This window comes from Malania oleifera, chromosome 5, assembly GCF_029873635.1.
Source record: "Malania oleifera isolate guangnan ecotype guangnan chromosome 5, ASM2987363v1, whole genome shotgun sequence".
Taxonomy (NCBI): domain Eukaryota; kingdom Viridiplantae; phylum Streptophyta; class Magnoliopsida; order Santalales; family Ximeniaceae; genus Malania; species Malania oleifera.
The window spans coordinates 47,569,893-47,585,281 of record NC_080421.1 but is presented as its reverse complement, the minus strand read 5'-3'; the positions used below and the strand labels follow the sequence as shown (position 1 = coordinate 47,585,281).

At 35.9% G+C, this 15,389-nt stretch overlaps 1 protein-coding gene across 2 annotated transcripts in view; it reads left to right on the top strand.

The window, feature by feature from the left end:
* The window catches only part of LOC131155162 (myosin-6-like), a 56,225-nt gene extending 46,405 nt beyond the window's left edge, over positions 1-9,820 (top strand). For both annotated transcript variants that reach the window (XM_058108111.1, XM_058108109.1), the window contains exons 33-40: positions 1,824-1,952; positions 2,063-2,133; positions 2,217-2,316; positions 3,529-3,585; positions 8,609-8,665; positions 8,750-8,830; positions 8,928-9,010; positions 9,264-9,820. In XM_058108111.1, coding sequence (XP_057964094.1) covers positions 1,824-1,952; positions 2,063-2,133; positions 2,217-2,316; positions 3,529-3,585; positions 8,609-8,665; positions 8,750-8,830; positions 8,928-9,010; positions 9,264-9,378 — 693 coding nt within the window. In that variant the 3' untranslated portion in view covers positions 9,379-9,820. The remainder of the gene's footprint in view (positions 1-1,823; positions 1,953-2,062; positions 2,134-2,216; positions 2,317-3,528; positions 3,586-8,608; positions 8,666-8,749; positions 8,831-8,927; positions 9,011-9,263) is intronic.
* Positions 9,821-15,389: the final 5,569 nt, after the last annotated feature.

Below are 15,389 nucleotides of genomic sequence, written 5' to 3'. Positions count from 1 at the left end.
AAAGTGTCTTCTTTAAGAGCAGACTAGAGAGAGAAAGGAGAGGAAGATAAGGGTTGTAACTACTTCAGATTAATCAGGTTCAGCAAAGTGTATTGCTCTGATACCATATTGTAAATCTGAAATGAATTGAAGATGCAATGAAGAAAATATAGCACTAAGGGTTAGAGATCATGAAGAGAAAAGCATAAGAAAGGGAGAGAGCCCAATTGGCAGTTTTCTGGAGCATACGCACAGCTCCAGGTCTGCCCTTTGATATATTAACGATGAAAAGGCACGAAGGACAAAAATACAAAATAACAATATTCTCTTCTACATGTCTTTCTAGTTTTTATTGTGTTTTCATTTTTTTTTTCATTTACATATTTTTATTAGCTTCATATTTTCAGGATTCTGGGATATTATTTAGAATCCAAGATTCAAGGGTATAATGGTTTAGGAAACTAGTATTTTGTATTGGGGCCATTTACTTTAAAAAAATTTATGCAAACGAAGGCCATAAAAAAAAAAAAAAAAAAAAAAAAAAAAAAAAAACTAAAAACAACTAAAAACTAAATACTAGCAGTATATTTGGTTAATCTTTTCAAAACTAAAAAATTTTAAAAAACTAAAAAACCTAATTGAGTGCATGTTCATTTTTTGTCCTTGAATCAAACTATTAAAAACAAAAATATGATTGGAATAATGAAAATGCAAAAGAATACAATTAGAATATCTTATAATATTGTAGAAATTAACAATACTCATTTTACTTAATTATTATAGTTTTAAATTCAATTTTTACTTTTTAGTACTCCTAGAATGATCCTATTGTATATATTTGAAAATGGTAAAAATATTTCTTGGTTGATTTTTGTGTTTTTCAAAATATTTAAAATTTTATTAATATTTTTATTTTAATACTGTTTAAATTCATGTGACCATTTCATTTTAAATTTTTTAATTATTGATTGTTAATAGAATTATTTAATCCACAAAATTGAATTCTGGATATGTAAGTACTATGGCAAAAAGTTGCTACAACAACTAAATGCCATAAAATATGATTTTCGTTTTTTGCCATCACCTATTTTTTCATTCTACTGCAATGAAAACAGAAAACATAAAATAGAGATGATATAAGCAGAACTTAATATTATTATTTCCACTCTACTGCAACAAAAACGGAAAACATAAAGTAGAAGTGATGTCAAACAGCCCCTTAGGTTACTTTAATTACTTTCCTTTTTCTCCATATGCTGTAAACCCGTAAAAGGCCTCTATTAGTTTTATTGAATTGAGACGTAAAGCTGTTGGACATTGGTCCTGCGTCACCTGGGTTTAGTTGGCATTCCAAACTTAATGTTGTTTAGCTAAAGGGATTATCAGTTTGTGAATTGTTTCATTACTGAATTTTATTATTTATTTTTATTTTTATTTTTTAATAAAATAACATGCTTGCTTAAAAAATTGTTTCCATTGTGGAGGGTATATAGTCCAAAACCCTGACCTTATAGTCATTTCTGAAATTCTTCTGATAGGAATCTTCTCCTAAGTTCTGAGCTGACAAGCTGGGCATTTTTCAAATGTAACTATTTTTCTTTTTGAATATTTTTTAGGTTTTATTTTGCTGCTCTTAATAGGTTTTCTCTCATTTTCAGATCATATTGTAAATGTAGAGGCATGACTGTTTTGTTTTCTTAACTGATTAAAAGCACTAGTAAATATATAAATCAGAAGCGGAATTTTTTTTGTAGAACCTTTTAAATTGGTAGTTTGAACATGATTTGGTTTTGTATATCTTTTAATTGTATAAATTTGCAACTTTTTTTTCCTTGAAATTTTAGGCACCAAGAACATCCAAGGGAAGCATGCTAAGATCTGGGCGATCATTTGGCAATAATTCTGCATCAAGTCACTGGCAGGGCATTATTGAATGCCTCAACTCTCTTCTCAGTACATTGAAGGAAAATTTTGTATGTAACATAGTTTTTATATGATTTAAAGCTAAAAATCCAAGCAGTACTTTATCACTTTTCTTGTTTAGTAGAAGGCATTAAAATGCTTATTGTTTTTGGGGTTACAGGTGCCCCCTATTCTTGTTCAGAAGATCTATACTCAAGTGTTCTCATACATCAATGTGCAGCTCTTTAATAGGTAAATGGTTGTTTTGTTCTTGTGGTTATCGTATTCTGCTAGAAGGTTTGTGTTCTATACTGGAGCATTTTGTGATCTTGCAGTCTTCTTTTACGCCGTGAGTGTTGTACATTTAGCAATGGTGAATACGTGAAAAGTGGCTTAGCTGAGTTAGAGCTATGGTGCTGCCAAGCAAAAGAAAAGGTGATTACCATGTGCTACTTCTCAATATTCTCTTGGCATGCATAGTTGCAGTATTTATCTAGGCATGATTAATTGGTGCTTTTAGGATATTGGACTCCAATCACCAACAATTTCTCAGTATAGTTTTGAATTGCCGCCATTATGGTTTTTGGGTCTCCAATACTGTTACACATTGTTAAATTTATGCAAAGAAAAATCACAGCTATAGCGGCTGTTACAGACCGCTACCAGTACGTAATGGCCACTACAGCTGTTGCATAACGGCTGCAGGATTGTTAGGCAAAAAAAAAAAAAAATTTTTAAACCATTTTCTTCTTATTTTTCCCCCTTTCATAAATTATTCTTGATAAGCTAGTTGGTGGGGGGAGGGGGGGGGGGGCGCTATTGTACGCGAGGATGATAATGATACAAAATTATTTTTTTAATATTCACAAGAGATGCATTAACTGCAAATTTGATATGAGCAATAAAACAATATTTATTTTGATAATATTGGTAATCTGATTTTTCCTTTCTATATCTTTCAACTTCAACCTTCATTTTCTTTTCTATTTTTTTTTTTCTTTTTCAAGCTGTTAGTATTTTATTTCTTTGATGACAAATTTTATGATTATATATTATAGTTTTAAAAGCTTAGATAATAATTATACCATATAACTTAGTCTAAATTTATTAAATTTTTATTACTTTAACAAATAAAATAATAGAAATTATTCAATTTATTATATTATTTGTATGTTTATGTGCCAAATAGATTAGTGGAGTGAATAATGAATTTTTTTTTATTAATTAATTTATCAAACATTTGATTAATGGAAAAAAAATTGAAAAACTATATATGTATAATTTTTCCGTCAATTGTGGTTTTAAACAAGTGTAATATTTGCCACCCTTATTAAACAATGTAACTTGAACTAAAGAATCCAAAATACATGCACTCTTTTAAAGAAGAGTTAAGAGCTTAAGACATGAAAATATACCGATGCACATAAGATTGTGAATACTTGAAAAAAATTCGCAGCTGTTACACCTGCTTCCTGTTATGTAACGTCTGCTACTCTTGCTTCCTGCTACACCCATTACTGTTACATTACGCTACCTGCTACCGCTATTTAAGACCATGGTTTCTAATTCTTTTAACTGATATATATCCAGACTCCGATAACATGCAAAATTCATTGCATTCATACCTGAAATCTCCTTGAATTGCAGTATGCAGGTTCGTCTTGGGATGAGCTGAAGCACATAAGACAAGCTGTTGGATTCTTGGTATGTACATCTGTTTGTGTCAAACGCATCTACTAGCTGATCATTAAAACAGTAAATTAGTTCAACTTTTTAGTTTTTCTCTTTTTTATGAATGGACAACTTTCCAATTTTTCTTAGAACTGTATTTGTTAAACTTGCAGCTTCATTCAATTCCTCTGCCATATATTTTTTCTTCCTCTACATCTCAACTATAAATCATTTTCTTTGACTATTAAGTGGCATGCTGGGAATGATCTGAGCATTAATTTGGAAGTAATATGATACTGTCGCACCTCATCATCTTGAAATTTACTTTACTCTTATACAATGCTCTCTGCAAGCCTTTTATGAAGTTTCTTTATTCTCTTTTAATTCCACTTTCTATGATCTTAAGAAACTTTGGAAAATTTAATGAAGTTTCCCGCTGGGTACTCTAGAGGACAAAGCTAATATCGACCTTGGACTAAGATTTATTGTGCAACTCACATTCACATTTCTGACTTTTTGAATCACAGTTGTAAGCAAGAGGAGTTGGATTTCAGCCGATTTATTAATTTTTTTAATGCTTTGTTGTTCCAGCAAGAAATAAAGTCCAAGCCGTTTGGGGAAGGGAATGTGCACAGTTAATTAAAATATGACAATATGACTAGGTGTATGACAATATGACTAGGTGCTTGATGTAGGCTATGGGATGGATGATTTTGATCCTATTTGGAGGCCATTTTCGAAGAACAGTGTCAAATGATTGTTGGATCCTGAACCCAAATGTGTCCAGTTTAATTGTTAGTTAGGCTTATTTGTCTTTGTTGACTGAGAGGTTTGAAGCCATTTAAAAGCAGTTTCTAGTGAATTTGATATCTGAAAGTTGTGTGTGTTTTTCCTCTGTATCCTCTTCCTCTCTCTTCTCTCCCCTGCTCTCCCTTTTTAGATGCTACATTATTTGGTATCGGAGCAAAAAAGATCAACCTTGTTTTCTTCTGTCGATCCTCATGCAATACTCTGGCTTCATGCCATGTCTTTCTTCTTTTCAGCATTTCCTTCAAACCAACCACATTCCTGCTCATCTAAAACTTCAATTACAACCTCCTAATTTTCCTCCCCACAATATTTCTTTCTCGTCTCTCTCTTTAAACTTCGGTCGTCTTCCATGCCGTCCCATATCCAGCATAGGATTAAAAGAAGAAAATAAAAAAAAGAAGGTATCCTTAAATTGTTGTTGCAAGACCCTTTTCATTCATCTTCTCAAGCCATCATCATACAGAATCTCCAGTACCATGGTGATCATAAATCATACTGGCTAGAATCTCAACAGTCATTGACACCGCCTCACTAATGCATCAGCACATGTTGCCTGAGAATCCACCTGTTGCTGCTCTCTTAGTTGCTTATCATGCTGGAGTTGTCAGGAGACACCACTTGCACCATTGAGTTCCCCTTATTTTGATCTGCCATCTATTGGAGTTTTGCCCAAAATCAACCAGAGAAGCCCCACGCACATTGTGCTGACTGCTCTAAGTGGTCTTCCAAACCAGTTGTCCCAGCATACCCACTTGTTAGCACCCCTCCCCGCAGGGCCGACTCTTCACAATATGGGGCCCTAGGCGAATGATTTAATTAGGGGCCATTAATATTTTGTTTAATTTTATTTTTATTTAAAATTAAATTTTCTAACTTTTTGAGATGCAAAATCACTAATTAAAGTTTTATATTGAAGATTACATTGAGACTTGAAAAAGAAAGAATTAAATTACATTTACTTTACTTTTCAAAATACAATTTCATTTACTTTTGAGATAGTGAGAAAGTCATGTATGAGAAGATATGATATCATAAATAATGTTAACATTAAAAAAAAAAATTGGGAGCTCTAACTCTTGAGATAGTTGGAAAATCAATGTATGGGAAGAGATGATATCATAAATAATGTTAATATTAAAAAAAAAATTTGGGGGCCCCAAAAAATTTGAGGCCCTAGGCAAACTGCTCAATGGCCTTATGGTCAGGCCGGCATTGCCTCCCCGACCCTCCTTAATAGCAACTAAACCCAGCCTAATTTTTTTTTGTAAATAAGAAAGAAAAGAAAATAAATACCCAGCTGATGAGTTAGCTTCCATATTCTGCCATGTCATCAGCTACATCATCAAACCTGCCACATCAGCATATTGCTCCAGACAGAAAAAAGCTCCTGAATTGTCGTGCCTAACTTGGATCCAGGTGGAATTGTTGTCTGATAGGATAAAAAAATTGATAATGCTTTGGAGACCACTAGTAGTACGTTGAACATGCTATCAGCTGAAGTTGCAGCCTTGGGTAAGGGGCCAGTTGACTCCTCCTAAACAAGAAAATGGAAAACTGCTGCTGTTCCCAACTTTTGAGCTGCATCAAGACCAAGATGACCAATTGGAGTTTTCGGATTTTAATGGTGCTAGTCCTCTTGATGAATTTAAGGATTAGGCTTGTTTCTTGAGTACCATTTTGATGGTATGACTTGACTGAAGCCCAAGGTTTTATTTGGCTGAATCCAAATGGAGGGGAGCTGCTCTAAACAACAAGAAATCTTTAGAAGGAGAAGATATAGTGAAACCGTAACATGGGATTAGATGAAGCTTGCCATGCACAAACAGTTTGTACGTCCAAGTCCCATCTGCAAAGATCATGTTTATTTACAACTTTTTGATTTCAAGTAGGAAGACAAGATAATAATAGATAACGCTATTGGATTCTATTACTTGACTATTTGTGCTTGACATAGAATGGAAAGACGGCGATGAATGAATGCTTTGTACATGAAAGGGTTGAAGCAAGCTATTGCCTCCAAGCTTGCTCCATATTGCCATATTCAATTGGAGATAGCACAGGATAATCCTTGTAGAGCTACAGCAACCCCTCTGTTTGAGAAGAGTACCAATGGGATTGTGTGAGAAAACTCAGTTCTGCTCTTGGGAGACTTCAGAACACTCCAAACAACTTTTAGGGTCCAGCTAGCAATTAAAATTTTCCAGTATCAAGTTTTTTGACATTGAGCTGCACAATATGCTAAGCAAGTAATGGCAATTGGTAGAAAAAAGAAGATTGCTGAAAAAAAAGATGAGGCCGCCCCATGTTGTGGCAGCATGGGGGATTGTTTCGTACTTTGACCTATCTTCCCTTCCCCCAAGCTTGAAGGAAATGAAGATTGGAGATGAACCAGTAATTTTCTTACGCAGATGATTTTTCACAAGCGGTTTTGTACTTAGGTCATTGATCCTATTAGTTGTACAAATGTAGTTTCTGAAGAGAGGGAGTTGAATTTGAAGGTTGAACTTTCTTGGTCCATATTAGATTGCTTGGGTGAAAGATATCAACTTGGAAGCCCATGATCTTTGCCTGTTTACCTTTAAGATTGATTCAATCATGGAGACACTGCATATCCTTCCTATCAAGATTTACTGCATTCTTTTGGGGAGTCCATGGTCGATTGATATGAGGGTTAAACATGTTGCATATAAAATTCATATATGTTTTCAAATGACAAGATGTGGTAGAATTCGATGCCAACTAACCATGTTGAAGGGCGCTGCTGGTTCCTTTTTATCAAGTGTGATGATTCCTTTCATGGTGATGGATTCCTTGGTGCTTTCCCCAACTTAAAAGTCAAGTTTGTTTTGGCAGAAGAGAATCAATGCAGGACAGGAAGCAAGCTATTGGATCAATCATTTTGACCTAATTTGGAGGCTGATTTCAATCAAAGGCGTGTTGGGTCGTAAACTCAAATGTTTTTAGTCTAATTATTGGTTAGGCTTATGTGTATGCATGGTTTGTTTGTAAATAAATGTGTCTTTAAAGGCTTATTGTAATTTTCTTGTATTTTAGTAATTTAGTCTTTCTTAAAAGTAGAGTTTTGGAGCAATGTAAAAACAGTTTCTAGTGATTTTGAATTTGAAGTTATATTTTTGATTCTATGCTACCCATATTGTTTACAGTTCACTGGGATGATTTCACATAAAGAGGCCACTGAACCCAAAACTGAAATTCCATGATGAATCGAAAGTATTTTTGTGGTCCATCAGACTTGAAGGAGTTTCTGTCAAAAATCACATTCATTCAGCAGGTTTAATTAGGGTAAAAAATGGATCTGCTTGATTATTGTAATTGAGCTGAAAAAAATTGCAAAATAAAACTTAAATACCTCTGCATTACTAAGACATGCTGGACAGATAGTTGCAATTGAATTTTTGCTCCCTGGGTGACCTACCCTGTCTTTTTTCTCTCAGTTCTTATTGTCTTCTCTACAAATTTTGGCAAGCTTTGCATGTATTCCAGCCATGCAGCCAAAGTTATTTCATTGTTTTTGGATCTCATATCCTAGGCATTCCAAGAGTGGCTCTTATGATTTATCAGATGACCATGAGATTCAAACTTCAACCAAAGCTTCGTTCAATTAGATTCATTCTGATTCTGCTAAACAGTTAAAATTGATGATATTTGCAATAGCCCTGACCCACTGCTCTTCATATCACATTGAAATTTTTTCTAAACTGATTGCCTTCCTAATCCATGTCATCTTAATTTATTTTGGAAGGTTTTCCTGCAATTGATCTTGTTTCTCTAACAATCAAATCTTGAGACTTCCAAAATTTTTGTTTTGATTCTCACTTGCTATGCTTGGTTTTTCTGCCCAAGCTTCCTTCTCTAAGAAAATGTTTAGGTTGTATGCTTTACTCAGTGCTTGACTTAAAAATAATAATAATAAATTTGTTGTAGTTTGTTTGACCCATAACACTTGAATGAGTCTTGTATGAAAATGGGTACCGGGTCTTTGTCAGATATTAATTACTTTTGAGTGTATATTCAAGTTTAGGTGTATTCAAATTCAATAACATGTTCTTTTAGATTGAACTGAGTTCAAATAACTTCCATGAATTTTGTTGTTTTTAGGGGAATACTAAATTATGATCACTGTAGTAACTGAAAATTTTTGTTGCACATGTAGAAATTATTTGTATTCCAAATTTTAGAAGAGTCTATATTATTTTATTGACTTGCAGTACTCTTTGATTTTCAGGTTATACACCAGAAATATAGAATTTCATATGATGAAATTACAAATGACCTATGCCCTGTAAGATTCCCTCCTTCCCTCCCCCCCCCCCCCTCTCTCTCTCTCTCTCTCTCTTTCTCTGACGATGTTGCCTGGTTTCTTCAGATTCTGAGCGTTCAACAGCTGTACAGAATATGTACGTTGTATTGGGATGACAACTACAATACCCGGAGTGTCTCTCCAGATGTATGTTTACGGAATATCTTCGCTATTTTGGTAGTTTTGGAGAACATTGTTGGCAAGTAAATCAAAGTAACAAGCAATTTATGTGTTCCTTTTCTAGGTTATTTCCAGCATGAGGATACTAATGACTGAGGACTCCAACAATGCAGCCAGCAGTTCTTTTTTGTTGGACGACAATTCCAGGTGATACTTTATCCTTTGAAAATTTGAAATACACTCTATCTTTTACTTTGGAAAATGTAGGTTGAGAAAATAGTTCCTCGAACTTCAAACACATGTTTGAATTACAAGAAAATTAGCTCTTTAAGAAATATAATTCTCAAAGATAAAAGAAATTTACTTTATTTCTTAATTTTATTTTCCATTGGAAAAAGATGGACCATTATTTAGATTACTCTATTGTGTACTCAAACTGGATTTATCCCTCTGAATACAGCATTCCTTTCTCCATTGATGACCTTTCTAATTCACTGGAAGAGAAGGATTTCTCGGATGTCAAGCCAGCACCAGAACTGCTGGAGAATCTAGCTTTCCAATTTTTACTTGAGTGAGAGGCTAAGGTGCTTTTCTCTTGCTTCCCCAAAATGGGCGATGAAGTCAGAATCTCGTCATTGCAATGAATTTGTTGTAAATTCATTCCATTTTTTTTTTATACTGCAAGCTTCTGTCTGCATCCATGCCCCTGCTGTACAATTATTTATTTATTTGTTTTATTAGATTCATCAAATCCATATAGTTAAAAGGGGCAGGGATATTTTCATTAGTTTTCAATTTGTGCACATTCTTTTGGGTTGGTTTTGGTTTCTTGTTTTTTGTTGGGAGCCGCATTCTTCATAGAAAGTTATAGTCGGGGTGGGGTATGAATACTGTCATTGTAGAGTGGTGTGGCTGAAGTTTTGCCTTTTTTTCCACCCAAATTTTTCTTTGTATAAAGAAACAAGTATGTGAATTAAGAAAATAGAGTTATAAGAATTGTTTGGTTATTGGTTTTTACAATGTTGTTGCCAGTTCGTGTGAAATTGGATGGAAAAACTCTTCTTCTTCTCCTCCTCTTCAGTGCATGTATTTTGTTATTCACATTGCATTGAGTTTCAGTATTTTAGTTAGTGAAATTGAGTTGGGGTGCAATGGGCATTGTAAATTTGAATTTTATGTATGTATTACAAATTCTTCAGTTTGAAACATATGCATTTACAAGTTCAATGTTTAGATTATTTTTTAAATTGTGAAATCTATATGCACCTATGTAAATTCATTGTCTGAATACAAAGAACTTCATCATCTGAATTTTATTTTATATTATATTTTTTAAATTTGGAATCATAAAAGTTGCCTCAAAAGTTTAAAAGTAAGGATGTTAACAATTGAGATAGAATTAGTTTTTGTGTGAGTTGTTCATTCGTCGAAGTAGCATTACGTAGGGGGGCTGAATTGGGTATTTAAAATTTTCTGCTTTTAAGTTCAATTCAAATCCACAATCAGCATAACACAACTTAGAGTCTGTTTGAATAAATATCAATCACTCAACAAAATAAAACTGAGCAGAAAAATAAGATAAATAAAACAGATATAATAGACTCAGTATTTCTCAATCATTCACAATAATTAAAGCTTGTGCACATTCATAATAAATTTAATTCTAAGCATGCATGTGTAGAAATGTAAGTGCGAAAAATTAAGATTAGACACTAGATATGATATCAGGATTCAACCAATACTACATGCGTTCCCGCCTCAAGCTCACACAAGTAAGATGATTTCATTAATTGCTCGCTTAAGGGTGGAGCGACATTGATTACAACCTCTCCTCCAAGGGGCAAGGTATACCCCTTGCTCAAATTATAGGGCTAAGCCTAGTGTGAAAAATAAGGGCGGTCTTTCCCAACAATGCGCGGCGGAATGAACATTGTATAAATGATCACACATACGTACTTGCAATATACAAAATGCTGATAGACAAAAAAAATTTCACAACCATAGCAATATAAAGAGAGTAATAATAAAGGCAATGACACCAGGAATTACGTGGTTCGACAAAGCTTACATTCATGGGAGCAATCGACAAGAGATTTACTATGAAAATCAAAGTCTCACAATACAATGATCTTCTCTCCTTCTCTCACTCTCTCTTACTCTCTTATATGTTGAAATATGCCCAGAATGACATATATAACAACCCTTCGGAGGTTTCCTTCCTAATACCTAACCACTTCAACGTTCAAATTCAAAATTTAAATTCTTTCTCGTAGCCTAGCGACCACTCGTCGACGAGAATAGGACACTCGTCGACGAGCCAGAGAAGGCCACTCATGAACGATTTTGTCCACTTGTCGACGAGTCTTTGAACTCTGAGATTTTTTGGCTCTCGGCATCTCCGAAGCACTCGTCAATGAGTCTTTGCTGCTGCCCTACACCAAGACCACATCCATATGTTTTTCCTTTTGTTTATAAACTCTCGAACTATAAAAGCCACACCATAAACAACAGAGCCCAACAAATACACCTTATAGGATGGTGCACCTAGTTCTCATAACCGGGTCTGAACCAATTTAATGCTCTCTTAACCGAGTCTGAGCAATTCGGGATTTTTCACAGGGTAAGTCTCTCTCTTTCGACCACACGTTGGGAATACAACAAATATAAAATATTTTGTACAAAAAGGATGCTTCTATTACAAGCAGATGATGTACAATATGAAGCATAAATGCATTCACAGATAGGGGTGGCAAAACGGGCGGGCGGGCCGGGTTCGAGCGGGTCACCAACGGGCCGGGTCATAAACGGGTCGGGTCATAAACGGGTTGATGTTAAACGGGTCACACACATGTCAACCCTAGCCCGCCCGTTTAATAAACGGGCGGGTAACGGGTCACCCGTTTAAAAAATATATTTATTTATTTTAAAATTTTTCAAAAAATTCCATATAAAATGACTTTAAAAAAAAAAAAATATTGCATTATATTTATTAATACAGGAGTAACAAGACTGTGGAAGTTGGAGGTGTCACGTGTGGTCCGTGTGGACTGTGGAGGCTGGAGCCTGGAGGTGTTGACTGTGGAGGCTGGAGGTGTGGCTTGATCCGGGACCATGAGTGGAAAGTTCGCAGCACCGAAATCGCAGCACGTAGCAGCGCACCAAAGGAGAGCCGGAGAGGAGAGGACTGAGAGAGTGAGATATGAGAGGAGAGTCGAAGAGGAGAGGATTGAGAAAGTGAGAGCTGTGAGGAGAACCGTGGGCCGCAGCGTAGCAACGCACCAGAGATCCAGAGGAGAGGAGAGGATTAAAAGGGTGAGAGTTGAGAGGAGATTCGAAGAGGAGAGGATTGAGAGAGTGAGAGCCGTGGGCCGCAGCGTAGCAACGCTCCAGAGGTCCAGAGGAGAGGATAGAGAGGGTGAGAGCTGACTGCTGAGAGCCTGAGAGGAGAGCCGCGGCTGGCAGCGCAGGTTAGGGACTTAGGGTTTTTTTTTTTTTATGTGGCTGTGTGGGTGGAGATTAGAGAGTCGAGACTGGAATCGCCGAGGCCCGAGAGTCTTCTGACCGAGAGTCTTCTGAAGAGTGAAGAGTGAAGACTGAATTGAATATATATAAAGGATCCAAATTAACGGGTCACCTGCCCGAACCCGATTGAACTCGTTTATAAACGGGTCAACCCGTGACCCGCCCAAATATTAAACGGGTTAATTTCTTTAAACCCAAACCCGTTTTAAATGAGCGGGTCCGGTTAACCCGACGGGTCATGACCCGTTTTGCCAGGCCTATTCACAGATGATATGAATTAAAGCTCAATGTGAGTATGTGTATTTTTCACTCAAAAATATTTCTCAATAAAAACCAAGTGTGGAAAATAAATTTCTCACTAACAAAGAGTAAGGTACCTTCCAAGCAAAAATATTAAAATAAAAATATGCTCAAGGTGCTCTTTTCAATATTTCAAGCATTTTCCCTAAACTAGTTTTTCAAATAAAGTTTAGGGGATACAAGGGCTTGTGCTCAAAATATTTTTGCAAATGAAAACAAATAGGCTTTTGAATCTTGCAATGAATGTGCAAAAGATTCACAAGCCTATTAAAACTTTCTCCCAAAAAAAATATTATCAAGAAGAATATATGGGAGAAACTTTAAGCCAACTCTCAAGAATGATTTTCAAAATTAAAGATTTGATTGAGAGTAAATGCTTTTGGATAAATGAAATGCCCAAAATAAATAATTCTTTCAACAACTCTCAAGTGCAATGATTTTGCAAATGAAAGTAGTATGAGAAAAAATTTAATCTCTCTCTTAAAAGAATTTTTCAAAGAAAAATATAGAGAGTATGAAATTTTTAGCTTGAAAATGAAAGAATAGGAGTATAAAAATTTGAGAGAATTTCTTAAGCTAATCTGTGACGACTTGATTTTTCATACCATTTTTTTTCCATATATTGTTAAATTACACTGCTTTGATACCCTGTACTATAATCCATGTCATCATAGTGGAGGAATACCGTAGTTACATAAGCAGTTCTGGGAGATTACAATTATACTCATAAAAGAAAAATTCTCCCAAAACCAAAACCACTATCTACCCTATAATCTATAATACAACTATACATTTATCATTCTATACTGATTAAAGTAAAATTGTCATTATCTGAATAATACTAACTATAACTGTATCGCACTAAACAAGCGTGAGAATTTCTGTCTGATTTCCTCCTCAAGCTCCCACGAAACTTCCTCTATAGCATGATTCCTTCACAGGACTTTTACTAACTGAATTTTCTTGGTACACAATTCTTGTTCCTTCCTATGTAGGATCTGTACTGGTGCTTCTTCATATGACAGTGAATCTCTGAGCTCTATCTCTACATAACTTATCACGTGGGATGGGTCTGAGACGTTTTTTCTTAGCATTAAAACATGAAATACGTCGTGTATTCTAGATAGAGCTGGTGGTAAAGGTAGCTTGTAGGCAACTAACCCCACTCTTTCAAGTATCTCAAATGGGCCAATGAACCTAGGGCTCAGCTTACCCTTATTTCCAAATCTCATAACTCCTTTCAGTGGAGCCATCTTCAAAAATACTCGATCTCCCACGTCAAACTCTAATTCCCGGCGACGAGTACCTACGTAACTTTTCTACCTACTTTGCGCTGCACTGATTTTGTCTTTAATAAACTGGACTTTATCGTACACTTGCTGCACCAACTCTAGTCTCAATACTCGCCTTTCTCCCACTTCCTCCCAGTATAATGGAGAACAACACCTCTTACCGTATAAAGCCTCGTATGGTGCCATCCCAATGTTGACCTGATAGCTATTATTATATGCAAACTCGACCAGTGGAAAATGCTCGGTCAAACTTCCCCCGAAATCCAAGACGTATGCTTGCAACATATTCTTAAGTATTTGAATCATCCTCTCTATTTGCCCATCTGTCTGAGGATGAAAAGTGGTGCTGAACGCTAACTGTGACCCCTTAGCCTCCTGAAAACTCCTTTATAATCGTGAAGTAAATCGGGGGTCTCGGTCTAAGACTATAGATACTGACACACCATGAGAGCGCACTATCTTTAGAATGTATAATTCTGCCAGTGTGTCCATAGAATAGCTGATCTTGATAGGGATAAAATGAGCAGTCTTTGTCAACCGATCTACGACCACCCATATAGAATTTTGTTCCTAGCCCTGTCACAAAATCCATGGAGACGTGATCCGCTGCAACTGCCCCGCGGGTCTCTGGTGCCCAGCTTTTACTTGTTGGCACGTCAAATATTGCTTTACAAATTCAACAATATCCCTCTTCATGTTGCTCCACTAGAAGGATTCCCGTAGATCCCGATACATTTTAGTACTACTTGGATGCACGGTGTATAGGGATCTGTGTGCCTCTTCTAAAATAGTTCTCCTAATATCAGCATCTGCAGGAACACATAGTCTGGTACGAAACCACATGGCTCCGTCATCTGATATGCTGAAATTCTCCTCCTGTCCGTCTTATACTTTCTCTATCCACTCTGCTAATTCTGCGTCATTCTTTTGAGTGACTTTAATTCTTTCTTGCAATGTAGGCTGCACCACCAGGATGGCAATGAATGTCTGGTGATCAACCTCTATCAGCTCTATGCCTAATTTCTCTAAATCTATCTAGATAGGGTGCTGAATCTCCACTACTGACACCGCTGTTCCTATTGTTTTCCTGTTTAGTGCATCAACCACCACATTTGTTTTCCCGGGGTGGTAGCTGATAGTACAGTCATAATCTTTAATAAGCTTTAGCCACCTCCTCTGCCTAATATTCAACTCTCTCTAGGTAAAGAAATACTTTAAACTTTTGTGGTCTGTAAAGATTTTGCATTTCTCACGATAAAGAAAATGCCTTCAGATTTTTAAAGCATATACCACTGCAGCTAACTCTAGATCGTGCATCGGGTAGTTCTTCTTATATTCTTTAAGTTGCCTAGATGCATAAGCAATAATTCTCTCGTGCTGCATCAACACGCACCCAAGTCCCCTCTGGGACGCATCACTGTATATGACAAATCTATCCTCTCCTAATGGAATAGCTAACACCGGGGCGGTAA